This window comes from Prunus dulcis, chromosome 2 (assembly GCF_902201215.1).
Source record: "Prunus dulcis chromosome 2, ALMONDv2, whole genome shotgun sequence".
NCBI classification, from domain to species: domain Eukaryota; kingdom Viridiplantae; phylum Streptophyta; class Magnoliopsida; order Rosales; family Rosaceae; genus Prunus; species Prunus dulcis.
The window spans coordinates 10,695,401-10,716,187 of record NC_047651.1 but is presented as its reverse complement, the minus strand read 5'-3'; the positions used below and the strand labels follow the sequence as shown (position 1 = coordinate 10,716,187).

At 35.8% G+C, this 20,787-nt stretch overlaps 3 protein-coding genes across 8 annotated transcripts; 2 read left to right on the top strand and 1 right to left on the bottom strand.

Annotated features, from left to right (window-relative positions):
• The first annotated feature begins 424 nt into the window (after positions 1–424).
• Positions 425–8,507, top strand: LOC117619805 (acyl-CoA-binding domain-containing protein 4). 2 transcript variants are annotated; one of them, XM_034349842.1, is made up of 15 exons: positions 425–641; positions 1,618–1,663; positions 2,166–2,291; positions 2,587–2,664; positions 2,742–2,855; positions 2,979–3,045; positions 3,168–3,229; positions 3,617–3,756; positions 3,842–3,968; positions 4,678–4,792; positions 4,930–5,018; positions 5,776–5,859; positions 7,277–7,594; positions 7,670–7,729; positions 7,851–8,507. In XM_034349842.1, the coding sequence occupies exons 2-15, from the start codon at positions 1,658–1,660 to the stop codon at positions 8,031–8,033; spliced, it is 1,569 nt and encodes a 522-aa protein (XP_034205733.1). In that variant the 5' UTR covers positions 425–641; positions 1,618–1,657; the 3' UTR covers positions 8,034–8,507. The 2 variants fall into 2 exon arrangements, with proteins under 2 accessions (XP_034205733.1, XP_034205734.1); XM_034349843.1 differs by lacking the exon at positions 1,618–1,663.
• A 641-nt stretch (positions 8,508–9,148) lies between these two features.
• LOC117619232 (protein ROOT PRIMORDIUM DEFECTIVE 1) lies at positions 9,149–13,621 on the top strand. 5 transcript variants are annotated; one of them, XM_034349140.1, is made up of 3 exons: positions 9,149–12,237; positions 12,325–12,675; positions 12,804–13,621. In XM_034349140.1, exon 1 carries the CDS (start codon positions 9,512–9,514, stop codon positions 10,772–10,774), a length of 1,263 nt encoding a protein of 420 aa, XP_034205031.1. In that variant the 5' UTR covers positions 9,149–9,511; the 3' UTR covers positions 10,775–12,237; positions 12,325–12,675; positions 12,804–13,621. The 5 variants fall into 5 exon arrangements, with proteins under 5 accessions (XP_034205031.1, XP_034205030.1, XP_034205032.1 ...); XM_034349139.1 differs by having other exon boundaries at positions 12,325–12,946; positions 13,036–13,621; XM_034349141.1 differs by lacking the exon at positions 12,325–12,675 and having other exon boundaries at positions 9,149–10,925.
• LOC117619233 (4-coumarate--CoA ligase-like 5) lies at positions 12,686–15,067 on the bottom strand. The gene is made up of 4 exons (XM_034349142.1): positions 13,661–15,067; positions 13,320–13,387; positions 13,130–13,235; positions 12,686–13,043 (listed from the first exon to the last, which is right to left on the bottom strand). The coding sequence occupies exons 1-4, from the start codon at positions 15,065–15,067 to the stop codon at positions 12,915–12,917; spliced, it is 1,710 nt and encodes a 569-aa protein (XP_034205033.1). The 3' UTR covers positions 12,686–12,914.
• Positions 15,068–20,787: the final 5,720 nt, after the last annotated feature.

The window sequence follows — 20,787 nt, the reverse complement described above, 5'->3', positions numbered from 1 at the left end:
GTTATTTTTGTCTATTTATGCCATTTCTAGTTCTATAATAATAATAATTACCTAAAAAGAAATATGATTATCCTTGAAATTAATCTCAATTTTCTTATTCCAATTTTATATCCAAATAGCCTAAATCAGATAAATAAACTTGCATTCATCATCACAACATTGACATTGTGAAAATCAATAGTGACAGAAATAACCTTGAGACTGTGAAAATCAATAGTGACGGAAATACCTTTAACACTGTGAAAGAAATTGATAGAATTCGCTACTTGTTATTGAATTGGTATAATTATGAAACTACAAGACACAATTGATCAAATTGAAACTATAAACCACAATTGATCAAATTGAAACTACAGGGACGAAAAGTGAAGAAAATGTAACTTTGGCCTAAAAAGAAATATGCGTCAAGTCCAAACGTCGACTTTAATCTTCTACTGTTTCCATTGTCTGTACGCAGATACTCACAGAGCAATTGCTCGCCTGTTGATGCAGAGGTCATAACGTTAGTGTTGGATCCTTCAAACTGAATGAGCGAATCTTGACCGTCCGATCTCGTTCACATTGCCCTTCAGATCCAACTCTCTGGCCGCCCATCTCGACCCTGATCTCCTCCCAACGATTGTATTCACTAACAATTTCAGGTGCATAAACCTCTCCCCTAATTTTTTCCATATCAAATCTGAACTCGTTTCATGGATGAATTTTTTATTTAGTCGCTGGTTTAATTGTCTGCTTGTTGATTTATGGATGAATGTTGACAGTTTTCTTCGGTTTCTGAGATTTTTTATGTAGAAATTTGGAAGTTTAAGCTTTATTTCACGTGAATTATGATGGGTTGGTTTTGGTTTTGGAAGATTGAAAAGTGCAATGAGTTTTTATTTTTGTTCATACTTGATTTTCTTCTTTAATTGTTGCTCTGTGCTGGAAAATAGTGAATTTTACTTAAACACTATATAATTTGCAAGTTGCTGAACACATATATTCCGAATTCTAATAATAAATACAACAAAACATATATGTTGACGCATGTCAAATGATGTCTGTCAATCAAACAAGGTTTACAAAGATTTTATTCGATGAGTTCTGCCAAAATGGATGAAATGTATGTTGTCAGATAGGGAGTTGTGTAATTACATGGCAAAGAACTAATAGCATGTTGACTTGGTATTTGGATAAATCATCCTGATCAATAAGAACCGTTTTGGGTCATTTTAATTAATATGAAATAACATAAATTCTTTAGTTTCTGTGGCATGCTTGATGGTTACTGTAGATTTCATAATTTCATATAAACAGAGCTTAATCGCTGTTCCTGTTAGTCCCTTCGAAAACCATTATCATTAGGCTACTTGTGCAATTGAACTAAACTGAGAAAACAAAAAGGAAAGGAAGGAGATTTTTCCCAACTTAGCATTTTTCTGATAAGAGTACTATCAATCATCTCAGATCATGAATCATTTTGCCATGGTGGTCCCATTTTTTTTGACATACCTTTTCTTTCTTGGGAGTCTTCAATTTTAAAGGCAGCATCCTCCATATTGGTTGCAGTAACAGTCTTTTTGTTTTTGTTTTAATTTATATAATTTGAAACAAAATTTGATTAATATTAGCAATCAGATATTACAGAGGACGAGGTGGACACTGAAGCCAAATATAAATGCAGGTAATAGTACAAATTTTCATTATGATGACAGAAAACTGCCTCCTGCAAAGTAGAAGCCCTCCAATTTGCGAAGATAGCAACAAAAAACAAAAAACAAAAAAAAAAAACAGAAACCTGCGAACAGTAACAGGCATTTGTTGCTCATGATCAAACCACTATAATTTCCTTTCTGTCACTTTGTTCGCATGTTATACTCTGTGTTACACAAGAGAATGTTTAATGCATCTAGTACTAGTATTTCACTTTTCAAATTGCTCTGCTATGTCAATAGCTACATTTTAGGTGATTCCTTCCTATAGGCTACAAGTTCAAGTGGGCCTGTATCATAGTGCTTCTGAAATGAAACTAGTGGTGATGCTTTTTGTTCCTATCCTCTCAAATAGGAATATGTTTCTTTTGAAAAGAATTTGTGGAAGTTCCATCTGTGAACTTATTTTAGTAGTCCTGCACTCTCTTGTTGATCTATATCTTGAGCAAGCCAAAACAATTGGTTCACCTGCAGACGGCTTCTATGGGAACAGAAGAGATTAAGAAAGATGTCAATGGCAGCAATTGGCAAACAGATTTGGCCTATGACCAGTGGAAAGCACTCCCTGTTTCTGGTCCACGACCACCGGCTCGCTACAAGGTACACCTATATTACAACTTTAAAGAAACTCTAAGATTAAATCAAAGGGAAATATCTTCTGAAGTCCACTTTCTTTCTCCCCCTTGATTTGTAAGATTAAAAGCTTTTGTTTTGATGGTAAGTGCACAAAAAAGCTTTTGTTTTGATGGTAAGTGCACAATCAAACTTTTTGTGTATCTTTAATGAAATATACACTCATTATCTATCACAAATATATTTTTTATTCGTTTTGAAAAAAAAAGAAAAAGAAATCGTTGACTAAATACTTACCATGCTGTTTTTCTTTCCACTATAGCATGCTGCTGTAGTAGTCGATGAAAAATTATACATTATTGGTGGGAGTCGTAATGGTAGGCACCTATCCGATGTTCAGGTATTGTACATGCTCAATTTCTTTTTGACTTTGAGGTCCTTCTTTTGCTGTAATGTAGTATTGGACTCGTCTTGCAGGTCTTTGACTTTAGAAATTTGTTATGGTCTAATATAAAACTGAAACCCAATTCCGATAAATTTGAAGACAGTGGCTTGCAGGAAGTTCTTCCAGCCATCTCTGCTCATAATATGGTAAAAATTCATGTGCACAATTATCTTTTGCATTTGTGTGTATTTATTTGTTTATATTTGCCCTATACTCCTTTTGTTTGGTTTTCAGTAGGCAGTTGAACAATTTTGTTTCTGTCTTAATAGGTTAAGTGGGGAAACAAAATTCTTCTTCTTGGTGGAAATTCGAAGAAATTGTCTGACAAAATAATAGGTTTGTTACTTCAACAGCCATATTGTTAGTTCATGGATAGTGTAGATCTGTCCTGAGACATTTGATAGTGCACTTTAATTTCCATATTGTTAAATCCTTATGCAATGTTAATGGACTTGTAGTGTGGGTCATTGATCTGGAAACGCACCTCTGTGGCATTGTGGAGACCTCAGGAAAAGTTCCGGTATGATGATCAAATCCATGTTTTTCCTTGTGCTTTGTGCTTTCAACTGTTTCATTATTTATTATTTATTTTTGTTTCAAAGTTGGGTGAATTATACTTTTGCCCCTGTGCTATCACTTTGCCATATTATTTTTTTTTCAAGTTGCCTAAAATAAACTTTCCCTAGGCAAGTGCATTTCACATGGATGTTATATCCATTTCAGCTGTAACACCCGAGTAATTTTGTGATGGCAAAGTGATTTTTGCCCACATGGTGCAAAGTGAAAATAGACCATATAATGGGATCTCAATATGTGATATTCCTTCTCTAATTTGTTTGCTCTAATATATTTGATTTTGTTCTGTGGTAAATGAAACTGTTTGGTACGCATGCCAATTATATTTCAGGTAGCTCGTGGGGGGCAGTCCACAACACTGGTTGGTTCTAGACTGATAATGTTCGGTGGAGAAGACAGGAGTAGAAGATTGTGGAATGATGTTAATATTCTGGATCTAGAGACAATGACCTGGGATGTGGTTGAAGCAATGTAAGTATCTTTATACTTTTATTTGAAACTACTTCTATGCCGTGCTTTTTGAAGAGTTATGCATTACTTTCTTGTGTTATGATAGGCAGACACCTCCAGCTCCCAGATGCGATCACACAGCTGCAGTACATGCAGAACGCTACCTTCAAATTTTTGGTGGTTGTTCTCATGATACTTTCTTCAATGATCTTCATGTACTTGACTTGCAAACAGTAAGTTGTTTACCGATCACATTAAAACTAGTCTACAAACTGTGCATTTTAAAATGTTTTAATTTGTTATTTTTCTGTTGACAAGTGGATTTCTGGGCTAGAAGCATATTGGAGGTCTTTGTTCAAATTGAATGTAGAACGTTGTTAGTTGGTAATTATTATGTTGTCTGGCAAGACAACTATTACCTACCAACCCTTTTGAGACCAAAATTGATATTTATTGTAAGAGCTATTTTTCTATGCATGAATACAAGCTTCTCAAATTTTTTGCTTCTATCCTGCCCTGTAATTAAATGAAAGAAGATTCTTGTGTTTCTTTTTGCTCTATCTGTATACTCTCTTGAGATCAGAAGATTCAAACTTCATACAAATCAGTAGTGGGCTGCATGCATCAAATAGAAGTTCTTGTCGGGCTTTTGGACAATAAGAGAATTAGGTTATTATGAAGAGCAAAGTATCTAATTGCTGAGTCTGTCCATTTGCCTTCTACCATATCCCATACATCCTGGGATGTTAGAGTTTTTGTTGAACTTATTATCTGTAGTTTGAGAGGACCATAGTTTTGAAGGTTTTCTTTCATACCTTGAAAATGTAATTACTTCGTCCTATATCAACAATATGATTCTCAATGCTATTTAAGCTGCACATATTAATTGTTGTATTATCAATCTTTTTTGTTTCTTTCCCACAATTTGTCATTATTTTTCAGATGGAGTGGTCCCAACCACAAGTTCAGGGTGAACTTGTCACTCCTAGGGCTGGTCATGCTGGTATAACAATTGATGAAAACTGGTATATAGTCGGCGGTGGAGATAACAAAAATGGTATACATAATTATATGCTTTACTGAAATCTATAATGAAACAACTTATTCACTTAATATGTACTCTTGTGGCTTTTACTGATTTGTTGATACATTTCCTTTGCTAGCTTTTATGATACAAACTATAAAATGTTACAGGTTGCCCAGAAACTCTGGTATTAAATATGTCTAAGCTAGTGTGGTCAGTGCCAACCAGTGTGAAGCACAGGGATGCACTTGCAAGTGAGGTCTGTTCCTTTCTTTGATTATATATATGTTTCTTCTACAAGTTTCAGTTTTAAAAGAAAGTTGGATGACTACATGGGTTGAGATACAGTTCCATAAAAATACTTCAGGAACATGGCAGTGATCATAGTTAGTAATATACGGGATGGAAAGGATACATATGCCATTCATACCTGCATAATTGGCTAGATTTTATACCTTTTAAATTCTTCTCATTCAGCGGCTCATTCTTTCAATCCTCAAAAGGAAAAGAAAAAAGCGGTTCACCCTTTACACAAACTATGCTAGTGATGACAATGCAAATATTCTTAAGCAATAATTCCATAAGAAAATATGGAGTGCTATAAAGAAATTAAATGCGTTCTGAAACATTTCTGAAACTGTAAAATATACATAAAGGTAAAGGAAACAGGAATAAACATGTGAAGTGAGAGAGAAAATGTTAAGAAAAATAAAGGAGAAATAGAATGTGATAGAATATTGATGAGATCTTAGTACTTGTGGAAAACAAAGCTCCCCTCTTTCAAAAAAGCCCCTTAAGAATATAGAATTTGGTTAAAGGTCCAATTCTTTATTTTATATTTCTTTCTGCTTGTGTTTTGTCTGTGCCTGTTACTTAGTCATGTACGTCATCAAAAAAAGTCTATGTTCGTTTTCGTATAGTCTGTATCTGTTAGGGTTGAGTGTCAATACTCTAATATGAGTAAACATGAAATTCTATTATATCGGTTTGCACTTAAGAATATGGTTTGGAAACAGGGACTCAGTGTCTGCTCAGTGACTATTGATGGAAATAAGCATTTGGTTGCCTTTGGTGGCTATAATGGGAACTATAGCAATGAGGTATGTTAATGACAGATTTCATGTTCATTACTCAGAAGTCTATATTGTATGAATACAAGTTATCAAGTGCATTATATTTTGCATATTTAAAATGCAGTAATGTTAGTTTTGTGACCAGTAACTTCCACATGACTCATAATTGAAGTTGTCTAATCTGATATGTGGATATGGTGTCTACTTGAGATACATGGGCCATGGCGATCAACATCTAGATGAAAGCAAAGTGAAAGGGTTCATGTACTCATGTGATACACTGATACTCATCTTGAGGTAGCAATGGGAAAGTGGACATGATGATTTGTAGTACCACCCTAAAACAAGTCAGGATAAAAATAATTTGAGTCAGGCTTAAAGTTTTCTTGGAGCTTGTTTATGTAAAAGTTGTACCTCCATCCAAGTTTGTTTGAGAATGGCACCTTTTAGAAAAGAAAAATCTCCGGTAGTATAGTGCAACATGGTCAAATTTGTGCGTTCGACTGGTTAAATAAATTGTCTTTATGTGCATTTATTTGCTAGTTGTCTGTGCTATCTCAAAAGGCTCTATTATTGTTGTACTAGTTCTCCAAGGTTTGTAGCTAAAGAAGAGAATAGGACAAAGATACACTTCCTGAAACAAAAGATCTCCCAGAGTTGTGCAGTTACTGTGCATATGGTGATGCATAATGGTTACAGAAAAGAACATAATAAAAACTAAGAAAGAGAAAAATGATAGTTTATGATCACCAATCCTAGAACCAACTTTGTGGTAGGGTTTCTATCAAAGATGAATACCTCCCTCTAAAAGGGTAAGGAATGAGTGGAACCTCCCCTCCAAAAAGAAGCTGCTATCTTGATGTTGATGGGCATGCACTTGCCCTCTGTAGTGCCAAAAGGGTATTTATTACACTAAAGATTGAGCCCCAATCCTATTATCTGATCTTTGTCTTGTATTCTTTTGTAATTAGAAGGTTGAAAAATAGTCCATTCTGGTGTCTTAGCCATGAAATGGAACATGGGTGCATTTGACATAAATAAGAAAATTAGAACTGAGCGCACAATTTTATATATATATATATATATATCATATATCATATATCATATATATATATATATATATCATATATAAAGAGGTAGTAAGAGATGCTAGACAAGGAAATTAGAACTTAGTGCATAATGTTTTATACGCTCTTTATGCTGGACAATTACCATTTAGAGTGATAACTTGGTTATTTGTTAACTTCCTGCGTAGTACTCTAATACTTGATGCCGAATCTTACAGCCTAATCGATGCCTAATGTTTGACCAAAAAAAATAAAATTCGATGCCTAATGTTCTCTCTTCTGAGTTTGCAGACAGCTGTTTTTCCATGAATTTTCTTTGTAGTTTGTCAATGTAATTTGTTCTCTTATTTGGTTTATTTCCTCTTCTTTTCTTACAGGTTTTTGTAATGATGCCCAAACCGAGGGACTCATTACAACCAAAGATATTCCAGTCACCAGCAGCAGCTGCAGCAGCAGCTTCTGTCACTGCTGCATATGCCTTAACTAAAATAGACAAATTAGATTTCAAGACAGCAGAATTGAACTCCAAGGGGGCTGAAAACCATCATTATGAACAAGATTTCACAATTGACCTAGAAACCCTTACAGAGGAGAAAAGCGTGCTGGAATTGTCGCTTTCACAAGTCAAGACAGAAAATTCTAGGCTCGGGCAGGAGATTGAAGAAGTCAACAATACTCATACTGAGTTGTCCAAGGTATGCTCCTTAGATACACTAGCAAGGTGATTATCATGTTTTAGAGTTTTTCATCCTTTCAACTTTCCCTTTCAGGAACTTCATTCAGTCCAAGGGCAACTAATAGCTGAGAGATCAAGATGCTTTAAATTGGAGGTTTCTCCTTCCATCATTTGTTTTTTTTCTTATTTGGCTGGGGTCAATTATTGACGTGCCCTTTAACAGATGGAATGTGTTTTACATGGTGGCTGATTCTTTTTCAATATTCTATTTGTAGGCTCAAATCAGTGAACTACAAAAGAAACTGGAATCGGTGCAGTCCATTGAGGATGAAGTACAGGCACTTCGGGGACAAAAATCTGCATTGGAACAAGATATGGAGCTTGCCTCATCTGGTCAGAGACAAGGTTCTGGCGGGGTTTGGCGGTGGATTGCTGGGGGTGGCGGCGGCGATGCATAAAAATTGTAAGGGCAGTGCATGAAGTCCTGAGAAAAAGGGGAAAAAATGGAAGTCGGTTCCAAAATATTGAATTGGGGAGGAGCACCTATGACTGTTATCTGTGACAGCTCTCACAAGAAGCTCAGGCAGATCTCAGCAGTGGCCAGCGGAAGAATATGTGAAACTATTTGCATTTCATCGGAATGGAAAATCTCAAAGTGATGACCCTACAGTAAGATTTTCGTATTAAGATAGTATAAGGATGAAAAATACAGTCTAAGATAGGAATATGTTTCTATAAAAGCATTGTTGTTTGGATTCCATAATCAGTCATTTGATCATTTTTTTATATCTTCAGATTTCTATTCTTGTCTGAAGTGATCGTGAGTAAGGATTTGTGAGATACAGTTGTTCGAAGTGTTTTTATTCTCACGGCCTCGGTAAAGGTTTGTGATATTTAATTCTTTTGGCCAATCCAACTCGTCATTACACTAATCTTTGATTAAAGTCAGTCAGGTTTTGTGTGTTACAAATTTACAAAAACTGTCGCAAATTGAATTACTAGAAGGATTGAGATTTCAAATCTGAAATCTATTTGATTACAATGAGAATTGACTGGTTAACTTAATAAATCTAATTTAACGAATCAAATATGAATTAGAGTAGTTTGAGGTTTTCTTCGAGAATCTTCGCAAGCAGTATAATTTAGCATGAGTTGGTAATTCTTCGTTCCGAACAGAGTTCTTCCGCTTTCAGATTTAGGTATAATTTTTCATTGTAATCAAGTCTAATTTCAATACAATTATTAAATTTTATAACACTATTACTAGTGCATGTGAGTTGTGACGTTCACATGGACGGTGTTTACATAAATTGATGAAAATTAAATATTTAACAAGTGTATATGGGGTGGCACCATTATAAAAAAAAAAAAATTAAAATTTTAGTCACAAAATTTTCTCAAGTGCATCCAATTAAATTCACGTAGGAGACAACCCAATATAAAACTCTCCAATCAGTGGAAAAACAATATGTATATATTTGACAAGAGGGTAATGAAAGTAACTAAAAGGTAAAATTGAAAAAATTGAAATTACAATAGTTAAAGTGACAACTACCGTACCATTTACCATACATCTCTCTCCTGGCGTGGAATTGGAAAGGGCGCTGAAAGGTTTGTTGCTCCTCCTCTGGTTCTTCGTCGTTGCAATTTCAAACATCGATTCATCAGTTTGCAAAGGTTCTCTTTACTCTGTAAATGCATAAGCCTTGGTTTTCCAAGCTCATATTGACGATCACTGATCAGCCCTCCGACAACCGGTCAGCCTTCTCTTTGTCTCTTGCTAGCTCACTCTGTATGAAAGAAAAAAAAAGTTTGCTTCGTTTTCCTTTTCTCAAATTTTGTTTGATTCAAAGAGTTTGGTTCTTGTGGGCCTTGAGCTGAAGAAAGTTTAAAACTTTTCAAGTTTTGGAGCTCAACCCACGAGAAATCAGACCCCATGAGGCTGTTAGAAAGCTCCAAATTCAGCCTCTTCAAATTCAAAGCTTGCTTATTAAGCTCACAAGTGACCCCGTTTGGCCCCTTCAATTCATTTGTGCAAAAGAGGTGGAGAAAGCCTATAATTTCCGCCCAAACACGCTTAGAAGATCGAACCAGGGACTCAAACCTAGACAAGCTCACAACCCACCTCAAGAAACTCGATATCATCTTAAAACTCCATGTCCTCATGTCCAGTCGGAAGCGCGGACCATTTGTGTCCTTACAGCTAATGTCCCGATGGAGGAACCTCGTGGGGCTTAATGTCGGCATTGGCGCCTTTGTTCACAAATACCCACATGTTTTTGAGGTGTTTACACATCCGGTACGGCGCAATTTGTGTTGTAGGATAAGCAAGAAAATGATGGGTTTAATAGAGGAAGAAGCAGATGCTATGAAACAATTGGAGCTGGAAGTTGTCCGTCGGGTAAAGAAGTTATTGATGATGTCTGTGAGTGGCACTCTTCATCTCCATGCTTTGAGGTTGGTTAGGAGAGAATTGGGGTTGCCTGTGGATTTCAGGGAATCCATTCTTGGTAAATATTCGAAGGATTTTAAGTTGGTTGATTTAGAGGTTGTAGAATTGATTAGTAGAGATGAAAATTTGGACGTGGCTGAAATTGAGAAATGGAGAGAGAAGGAATTTAGAGAGAAGTGGTTGAGTGAGTTCGAGACAAAGTATGCATTCCCGATCAATTTCCCAACGGGGTTTGAAATCCAGGCTGGGTTTAGAGATAAGTTGAAGAATTGGCAAAGACTTCCTTATGTGAAGCCTTATGACAGGAAAGAGTCTGTCCGCATTCGTACTTGTGGAGGGATTGAGAGGTATGAGAAACGGGCGGTTGGTATTCTTCATGAGTTCTTGAGTTTGACAACAGAGAAGATGGTTGAGGTTGAAAGGTTAGCTCATTTTCGGAGGGATTTCGCTATGGATGTTAATGTGCGTGAGCTTATCTTGAAGCACCCTGGAATTTTTTACATATCAACCAGACGTAATAGTTTAACTGTTTTTCTTAGAGAGGCATATAGTAAAGGGTGCCTCATTCAGTCTAATCAGATATATGATGTTCGGAGGAAAATGTTGGACCTTGTTTTCCTAGGGAGTCGAAATACTAGAGAAATGCCAGCTCAAAAGGAAATCAAGGAGTTCAAAGTAGATGGGGATGGTATAATGGATGGAGACTGGGTTATCCCAATGTTAGAGAACTTGGAGAATGGAAGTTGAAATTGGTAATTCAAGGTTTCAGGAATACAGTCAGATTTAGGGATGGAATTATGGATGGAGACTGGGTTATCCTTGTATGAAACATGTTTCATCTCTTAAATAACTTGAGTTGAGCCCTTCAGTCAAGAATGTGTGCCCTAACCACAATGCGGTAATTTGTAGTTCCCAATTAAGATATCCCTTTTAATATCGTTAACATGTATGATTTTGTGGTTGGAAAAAGGATCTCTTACTTGATCTGTGAAATTTTACTCTGTAGTTTACGAGGCTGCATCATTGCAGCCTTCTGTTTGTTTTTATACAAAATCATTTAGTATGTGTTTGAAAATAGATCATGCTTGTCTATGTTTATAACCCGTGATTTTACTCATTAACTATTGACCCAAGCATTCACAGGCTTAATTCTGTTCTAATAATAGCTAGCTAGTCAGTGATATCACTTTTGTAGGATTATTTATGCCATATTAATTATCCATCTCATAATTCATCTAGTGCTGAAACCGGGATTATGTTAGAACATGAAAATCTCTGAGCTAGTCTCAACTCTAAGAAAGTCTTGAAAACTTGCACATGCCATATTACCTTTTATTTGTTTCATGGGGTTTCATATCTCCTAGCTGATTTATGTTGTTGGTCCAAACTAAAGATGGAGAGTGAGAAAAAGAGGCTAGGAGTTCATTTAATGGCGGATTTGAGAGGGGTTATCAATTAATTTAGGAACCTTCTGTGGTGGTACACAATTGCTTCTGCTTAATAGTGTCTTTAAAATACCTGTAGATCAGAACAAGGAAGAAACTTCTTCAATAAGATTTGTAGAAATAATAACATTTCCATGTAGGCACATGCAATCCCATGCTCCAACTATATTTTTTCATAAAGTTGCAGTCGCCAATTATGACCTGATTCCTCTTCTGTTCTTTGTTTGTAATTCTAATGGCAGAATTGGGTAGTTTTTAGAAAACTTATTATTCCTGGTTCCGAAAAATAAAATAAGGAAATTAAAGACTTTATGCTGGAGTAATCAACCAGTTCCCTAGTATCTCTCTTATTTGGTGGTTGTCAAAGTAAATTGGAATGTAGAGCACATGGAGGACTCATTCTCCAGATGAGTTTAGTTGTTTTCGTTTCAACATTAAGCAATTAACATGTCCGTCTAGCTAAATCAGTTGGAAAGACAAATTCTCAGATATCGTATTCAAGGGAACTCCTAGGTTGGAAAGAGATCATACAAGAGTTCCAAGATGTTCTGGTTGATGCTTTTTATGTTGGTATTGCAGACTCTATGTAATTCATGTCTTCATGTATAAATTTTATCATTATTCTAAGGGCCTCATATATGCCAAAAATGATTTATTTCCTTGTAATGTACATCCAAAATGGTATGTAAGGAGTATAGGAGATAACAGCAACTACTTCTTGTGTTCTAGGAATACGACTTGGACATTTCCCAGTATCTTGTTGGGGTGTGTTTCTGGTACTTGGTTTTTCCTTCTCTTTGTGACTTGCCTTGTCTGAATCGGTTACTGACTGATCTGTCATCTGTTGTACAGGCATAACTCTATTTTTCTATGCTCTAAGAACAACATGACAAGGCTAGTTTCTGGAGGACTGGATATGAGTTACACAAGAAATCTGCTTGTCTTAAAATATATGGGTCTATAACATTTTGGAGCACTCTATAGCTTTTTCCAATTTGATATTCTTTTACAACCAAAAGCACCACAGATTCAGTGGCTCATTCGGGTCATTAGTCTTCAGGACCTCTCATTGAATTGCTTCAACTCAAACATTTGATTAGTGAGCAATATGTGTTGGCGATATTAATTAAGCGAGAGGAGAATTGGATTGGTTCTTAAAGTGGAGAACATGGATTGGTTCTTCAAATGTAAAAAAACTCAATTGTATGATTCAAATGACAATCAGATGCTTTGCAATCTAACTCTTTCCACCTTAATCTGTATTTTTATAACTCCATTACCCTCTATATATTTAAACAGGGTACTAATTATGTTCGCTCATGCATTAGCAGGCCATCACACGTTTGACTTTCTAAAGGTCCTCCAGATTTCTAGCTTCTCCTGGAATTTTGTAAAGGGAGTTGGGCCTGCAGATGACCTCGGAATGGCGAAGGAAGAAAACATCACAATCTGGAGACAATTTGCTGTTTGCTTTGTAAATTAACCAGTTCCTTCCTTAAGATTTTACTTGCAGGTGACCTCGGAATGGCAGAGATAAACCCAACTCTTCTTACTTTTTTGTAGGGGGCCACCTGAAATTTCCGAATAGAAAAGTTAAAAAACAGTGTTTCTTAGACTGATGGCTACAGAAAAAAGAGGCAAAATTACAAGGAGTGACCTGGCCGGCAACAAATTGAATGACTTGGTCTTCAGTGAGTCCATCTGGACTAGCTGCTCTCACCACATATGCCATTGGTATTTGTCCTGCTTCTTCATCTTCAACCCTGCAGTTTGTTTTTTGTATTATGGAAAGAAACAGATATAGATAGAAATAGAGAGTGACAGGGAGAGAGAGCTAAGTGGCGCACGGTATAACGGCTGCATCAAGAATTTGAGGATGACTCAAAAGTATTGCCTCCAATTCTGCTGGAGCAACCTGCACAATGATTCAAACAGTTTAATTTGGAGCTTGTGTCTGGTTCTTGACATTTGGAAAACTACTAGAGAGATCACATTTTGGCCATACTTGCTGACCACTTGATGAGGCAGTGAATAAACATCAATTGTTACACATGCGGTAGCTAATCCGGTCTCAAAATGTGATCATCTAACATTATTGTTTGATTAATTATACAAACATCAGTCGTAATGTGAAATATTGGTTCAAGTATCCAGTCAAGTAAAGTATTGGTGATAAGATGAGTTTTACCTGATATCCATTATGCTTGATGAGCTCCTTGATCCGATCAACAATGTAAAGAAGCCCATTCTCATCAAAATAACAAAGATCCCCAGTTTTCAGCCACCCATCTGAATCAATTGTTGCAGCTGTTGCTTCCACATTCCCCAAATACTCCTTCATAATAGTAGGGCTTTTCATCCACAGCTCCCCTTCCTTATATGGTGGCAAGGCCTCTCCAGTCTCAATGTCAACTATCTTAGCACAAAAGCTTGGCAGCAACAACCCACAAGAGGCAGGGTGACCCCTAGCCTGTTCATCCGAAATGAAAAACGTTGCTGCACCACAGCTTTCTGTTAGGCCATAGCCTGGCCTCATCTGGACCCAAGGAAACCTCTCTCTGAACTCATCAACTACTTCTTTGCTCAATGGTGCAGCTCCTGAACTTACCCTCCTCAACGACGACAAGTCACACGCAGCTTTGCTTGCATGCTTTACTAGTCCAAGAATCACTGGCGGCACGGCAGGTATGTTACTCACCTTGTGAGTTTTTATAGCATCCAACATGGTATTGAACTCAAACTTTTGCATCAAAACAGTGGTGATTCCTGAGCAAAACAATCCAAGACCAAAGAAAGCGAGCCCGTAGATGTGGAACATAGGAATGAAGCACAGAAACACATCATCTTGAGCTGATGTCCCGTCTACAGTCCATCTAAGCGTTGTCATAACGGCAATGAAATTTGCATGTGTTAGAACTACACCTTTGCTTGTCCCAGTAGTCCCTGAAGAGTACAAAATAGCAGCAGTGTCCGACTGAGTTGGGCGGGCTTGTATTAACTCGGTTGGAATTGGATCACAGCCTTCAATCAATTCTTCAATGCACAGAGAGTTGTCTCCACTCAACAATGGCCTCGATGTTAAAATTGTAGGCACCCCAGTTGGGGCCAACTTGTGAAGCTCCTCAGGAGCTGAAATAGCAAGCTTGGCACCCGAGTCACGAACTTGCTTACCGATTTCTGACTTGGTGTTGAGCGGATTGGCAGTGGTTAAAACTGCACCAATGGATAGCACTGCCAGGCATATTGTTGGGTACAGAAGTGAGTTTGGGGACAAGAGAAAAACCACATCCCCTTTTCTAACCCCAAGTCCCTGGTACAAGCCTGAGGCAAGACACTGAATTGAGTGATGAAGCTGTGCATAGGTGACACGCTGGTTGGTGGCTGAGTCAATGAGTGCAACTCGTGACTTGGCCTGGTGATGGGGTGGGAACTGTGACAGTACAAATGTGGCAGTGTCAAGGTCAGGCCTGGTGGGGATTTTGTGACGGTGACCGAGGTTGGGCAGGGCATGATATATTCCGGTTTTGGCATCAAAACCATTCATACTTCCGTCAGTATAGAGCTGATCATCGCCGGAGAATTCTTCAGTAGACATTGTTGCAAATGTGGTACACTAAAATTTAGTGTAACATGGAGCAAATAAATAGCACAGTATGTTGGCTTATATTATTGTTGTCTGAGTATGACAAGGTCGAGGTTTAGCTTTGTTAAAAACGTCCATCAAAGTTTATAATTATAGTTAATTGCTTAAAACATATATATATATGTTAGCAGCCGGCCGACCAGTTCAACGAATATTCATTTATGTTTTATGATTATGCCTTGAGCGATACGTAATATGGTTGATAATAACGTAATAAGACATGCACTAATGCCAATTAGCTTGACAGAAATACCTGTGTCATATACCAGCCGTACAGAAGAAACAAGAAGGAAAATGGTATATCAAAATACTTGTCTCCTTCCTCTCGAAGTAGGAACTCTTTCTTGCTAATCATAACTTTACATGTGTGCATAAATTTTTCTTTTTGTGTTTTAATGAATTGCTTAATTATCAAACTGTGATTTACAGGAATTATGAATGTCTGTTTCGAGGGTAGGAGGCAAGCAGTGTCCAATAGCATATAGACTAGTGCATACTCTGAGGCATAAACAAGAGTTAAAAAAAAAATTAAAAAAAAATCATTTATGGTTGAAATTAGATGGGATTTGATGAGCTCATTTGAGTTTTACATCATGTTTATTTGTTACTATAAATGTTATAGCATTTGCGTAGAGCTTGAATTAGTAAACAAGTTCTCAGAAACTCAATGGTCCCCAATTAGGCAGAAGCAAAATATGTCAATTCATTTTTCAACTGGCATTGTGCACAGAAAGCCTTTTTCATCTGGAAAAGCTGTTGTAATTTATTCCCAAGTGCAAGTAGTCTCCAAGGTTGTCTGGTGATTTTCAACTTTCTTACATAATGAGGCCTCCCAGAAAGAGAATTTGAACCTAACCACCCTTTTAAATTGGAAATCTTGAGTAGCAGCATCATTAATGCGAATCATATTACATCTGATGCTGGTCTTGTTACTCAAGGCCTTAAAACAAGATTAAAAGTTTGGCATACTAGAGAAAATGGAGGCTAAGTTGCAAGGGACTTGTAGTTCAAATAGGTAAGAGCATTTACGCCTTTACTTGAGGGCTAAGTTGCAGGGGACTTGTAGCTCAAATAGGTAAGAGCATTTACGCATTTACTTGAGATTGTGTTTTTGATTCTCCTCTCAACCAATATTGCTTATATAAAAAACAAAAAAATGAGGCTGAGTTTTCACAAAGGGATGCAAGTATTACAACTTTACAAGTGCTTTCGTGGTAGATTAAAGGCAAAAAGGTCATTTTTTGTCAATGTAGTTTTCCGGATTTTCTATTTTTGTTCTTGTGGTTTCAATTCTAATTTGATTCATGTAGTTTGATATCCATTGCAATTCAAGGACATGTCCAAATTTCCGTTCAATTTCATGATACACCTCCACATGAGGGATACTTGCTTATTTTGTCACAAAATTGAACAGAAATTTAGACGTATCCTTAAATTACGATGGATATCAAATTACAGGGGTCAAGTCAAAATTGAAACTATAAGAACCAAAGGGGAAATCCGGCCGCAAACTACATGGACCATAAGAAATTTTTTCCCTAGATTAAATAAGTGGTGAAGTGAGGCCTTGGGCCTTTATTTAATCTCCCACAGGGAACTCCAGCCCAAAGGAGACCATCAAAGTGGATCCTAGAGAATTTTATCACCCAAATTAGAATGTTATTCTGGAGGGCTCAACCACAATGTAAAATAGTTACAAAAATCTGTCTACATTTTCGCACCAACAATTCATTATTTTTATTCTATAAATTCAACACCTCCAATAATGTTTTTGTTGGAACTTGCTTTTTTCAACGTAAACGGACAAAACATTTGTCCTCTTTTGGTTTGGCTTGTTGAATTGGAAACTTAAGCGAATATGTAGTGGCATATAGTCTAGTGGTGGGCACTAAAAGGAGATAGAGATAGAGATGTATGTGTAGAAAGATAGGCCCTTTTAGGTTAAATTTTTGTGCACTTGGTTTATGTTCATGAAATTCTGCCCATAGATTCAAGGACTAGCTAGCTGTTTGGCATTTTTTGCAACTAAAACAACTTGTAGGAACCACAGAACTAGACGATGTCAAAGTCTTGGACTTTGGCTGTTGGAATGCTACTGCAGAATCTCTATATATTTATATTTTTTTTTTTTCAGAGGAATATATTCATAAAATATTTTGAGTCACTATTATTGAATTCGAATATTGGAACTTTAATATAGATGAATCATATATTTATCTTTATAATATTCTTATAATAAAATTTTGAACTACAATGAAGACCAGCATATATTGTATGCCTAAATCTAATTGATGAGGCATTTTCTATTCTCAACCAGATGAAGACCCTCCCTCATTGCCAGCCTGACGTTTTTACATACAGTACCTTAATAAAGGTTTGCATTGATGCTTTGATATTCCAATTAGTTGAGTCCTTATATGAGGAAATGGTTGAACGGTTAATAACACCAAAGTTCTAGATTTGTCAACATTGGGTTTAGACGCAAGAACATAGTTGAAGAAGAGATCATGACATGTTTTGCCTACATGGACAAGATCATGAAAATAACCATTAATTTACACCAGTCCCACCCACTTTCGAAAATATTACCTCACGAACGCACTTAATCGAGATATGTTTTTTATATTCATCCAAGATCTTCGAATTTGATGTCTTTGAGGTTTGAACTGAGATAGAAGGTACAAGGGAAATTGTAATTTCAATCATATCGGTTCCAAACTTGCATACTCTTTGCCAAAGTAGTGTGGAAGAATCGATCATGGCATGTTTTGCCTACATACACTAGATCATGGCAACAACCATTAGTTACACTAGTCATACCTTCGAAAACACTGCCACCGACTTAGCGAGCGCACTTAATGGAGATATATTTTTTTTATATTTATCCAGAGTCTTCGAATTTGATACCTCTAAGGTTGGAATTCCAAAAATCATTCCATATGGACACACCAATAACTGATACATATTTAGTGCGCCCATAGTGCTTTGTAGTATCGAGTTAGTTTCTATTTTCTCTAGGAAATAGAAATAACTCTTGGATAGAGTCGGTTTTTAAGTATTCGTTATTTATAAGGTTTCTTGCAAGGGTCAGAATGATGGAATATGAAAACTCCCAAGTACCTTATAAATACATAACCAATTTAATTTCTCAATAATAAAGACGAAAGTTTCTTAAACTTGGTTAAGTTACAATACATTGTCATCCCATAATAATCGCTTATGATTGAACCTCCTAATTGTATGACATCAATATAGTCCAATGGTTTATACGCTAGGTAAAAACGTCTGTTATTAACAACGTTTTTGTATAACAATAGGAGAGACACTACTTAATTACTACCAACAAGGTGGGTCTGCCTATCTCTAAAGATAATAATATTGGCATAGCTTCTCTCCATTAGAGTTCCATAGAATGTCTACTTTATTTTTTTTGAGAAATTCTATAATTGCATTCATAATTCAGCCAAAAAAGCCACTAGCCACAAAAGGTCGATACAAACTAGCCACAAAAGGGCCATTACAATAACGGAGAGATGAAAAACTCTCCACTAACGATCATGCAAGATCGAAGAAACTCTGGCATAGGTATCCCAACTAAGATTGCAAACTTAGAATAATAAAAAAGAGATAAAGCTTGAAAAAACTAAGCTATAACAATACAAATAAAACTCTCACCAAGGAGAGATGAAAAACTCTCACAAAGGAGAAATGAAAAACTCTCACAAAAGGAGAGGTGAAAACTACATAGAGAACCTAAAGAGTCTCTGCAACTTATTCCAAACATAAAGAGTCTACTTAACTTTATATATTGTTGATCCAAATGGTGAATCCACGACTTCTTCTTCTTGGTGTGTGAGATTGAGTTCGCACACTACTTTGCCTAGTTGTCGTTGGCTCCTTGCTCGCTTTCCCCTACCTACTCAAAGTTGATAGAAGTCCAAAAATCCAATCAATAGTTGGGTCTAGTCCTCGAATTATTGTTTGTTGATGCAAGTTCTTTGACTAGTTTGCCACGTAAATTACATTCCATTTTTGACATGTTGATTCAAACTTTTGTATTTAATTGATTTGAATTTAAATTTTTTCTTCCTATTATATCCCTATTGTCTAAAATGAGTAAGATGAGAATTTATATGCCATTAATTATTAGATTTGATCATGTACAATTAAACAAATAATTACATTTTGAATGTAAATGTTGAACTTTCATTTTTTTTTTTTCCTTGACTCAAATTCCTATTTAACGTGGATTTTATTATTGCACATACTTTTAGGATTATTTATTCTTTTGGAGATACAATTTCTCCTTGAATTTAGCTTATTAACCAAATGCATGTTTTTCTTTCTTGTGTTCTTCATCTCTATCTTCTTCTTTCTCCATTTCTTCTTCGTTCTCCATCTTCTTTTCTTCATTTATATATATATATATATATATATATATATATCCTATGGTAGAGAATGTTGATCTTGTACGATCAATTGACAATCTGTACATTGCCACATATAATTCTAAAGCCTCCTCATGCTAATCATTTTGAATGTGACCCAAGATCATGGCATTCCATATTACAAGATTCCTTTCCCTTTTCGTTTTCTTCGAAAAGTTGTAGGTAATTATTTTTATTTTTGTTCACCCTATGGTAGAGGCATAATATATACTTTTGTAGATAAATTATCTTATGGTGTAAGTATATATGTATTTTTTCATATTTTAGACAATGAATAATAGTATTTTATGTACATTTTTTTTTATAGGTAACATACAATTTTATCTGTCTATTTACTTGTATGTTACTTTCATTGATTAATTTGTATTTTACCCATATATTAGGTAAATATTATCAATGAAAGAATTCCAAATTTAAATTCTGAAATTTAATTACAGGTAAATAATTTATTAAATTTATATTTTCAATGTTTTCCTTATTTACCTCAAAGGGTAAAATCGACACAATAAAAAAAGTAATAAAAGTCAAAGGACCTACATCTAAAACAAAAAGGGCGTGGACTAAATGACAACTAATCGTTTTGGACCTAGATCTAAGAGCCCCTTATAATGGGCTCTTTAGTTTTAACTCATAAAAAAATTAACTAATTTGGAAGAAAGATAATTAATTTTGCTTAATTAATATAAAACCAAAGCCACCTAATTTTACCAAAAGGACATCCAACAACCCTAAAATTACTACATGTGCCATTGTAGAATTGTACCAGAAGGGTAGAATTGTCTTATCAGAAGGGTAGAATTGTCTTATCAGTTGTTATTTTTTACCTGGCCCAACGAATCTGGGCCTCTCTTTGGGCTAATCCAAAATAGTAGTTTTTTCCTAGGTATTAAAACTAAAACCAAAATATCCAATATCTTACAAACTAATTAATACAGTTAATTATGTCTAAAACCTAATTTTTCTTATTATAATTGCCTGGTATGACTAAGTTGGTTGCTCTTATAGAATTGTGTGTCATCTCGATAATTCTATCCGGCCTAACCAACTGAGAACTCATTATAAGATATAGGATAGGCTTACAACAAATTTTTGTTAAATTTTGTAGGAGGACATAACTTTCACTAAAAATTCAAACCATCTTGCTGAAGAAGACACCAACCATGGTGCAGCATAAATATTTTGATCACAAACTGGAAGTTCTTTTCCTTGGTAATCAACCACATG

Excerpts from the sequence above, each read along its gene's own strand:
- LOC117619232 (XM_034349141.1), top strand. The coding sequence starts at position 9,512 with ATGAGGCTGTTAGAAAGCTCCAAATTCAGCCTCTTCAAATTCAAAGCT.
- LOC117619805 (XM_034349842.1), top strand. Across the intron at positions 2,856-2,978 it reads CCATCTCTGCTCATAATATG|GTTAAGTGGGGAAACAAAAT; the intron begins GTAAAAATTCAT and ends CTGTCTTAATAG. Across the intron at positions 5,860-7,276 it reads ATGGGAACTATAGCAATGAG|GTTTTTGTAATGATGCCCAA; the intron begins GTATGTTAATGA and ends CTTTTCTTACAG.
- LOC117619233 (XM_034349142.1), bottom strand. The coding sequence starts at position 15,067 with ATGTCTACTGAAGAATTCTCCGGCGATGATCAGCTCTATACTGACGGA. Across the intron at positions 13,236-13,319 it reads CTTGATGCAGCCGTTATACC|GGTTGAAGATGAAGAAGCAG; the intron begins GTGCGCCACTTA and ends AACAAACTGCAG. Across the intron at positions 13,044-13,129 it reads TTCAATTTGTTGCCGGCCAG|GTGGCCCCCTACAAAAAAGT; the intron begins GTCACTCCTTGT and ends CGGAAATTTCAG.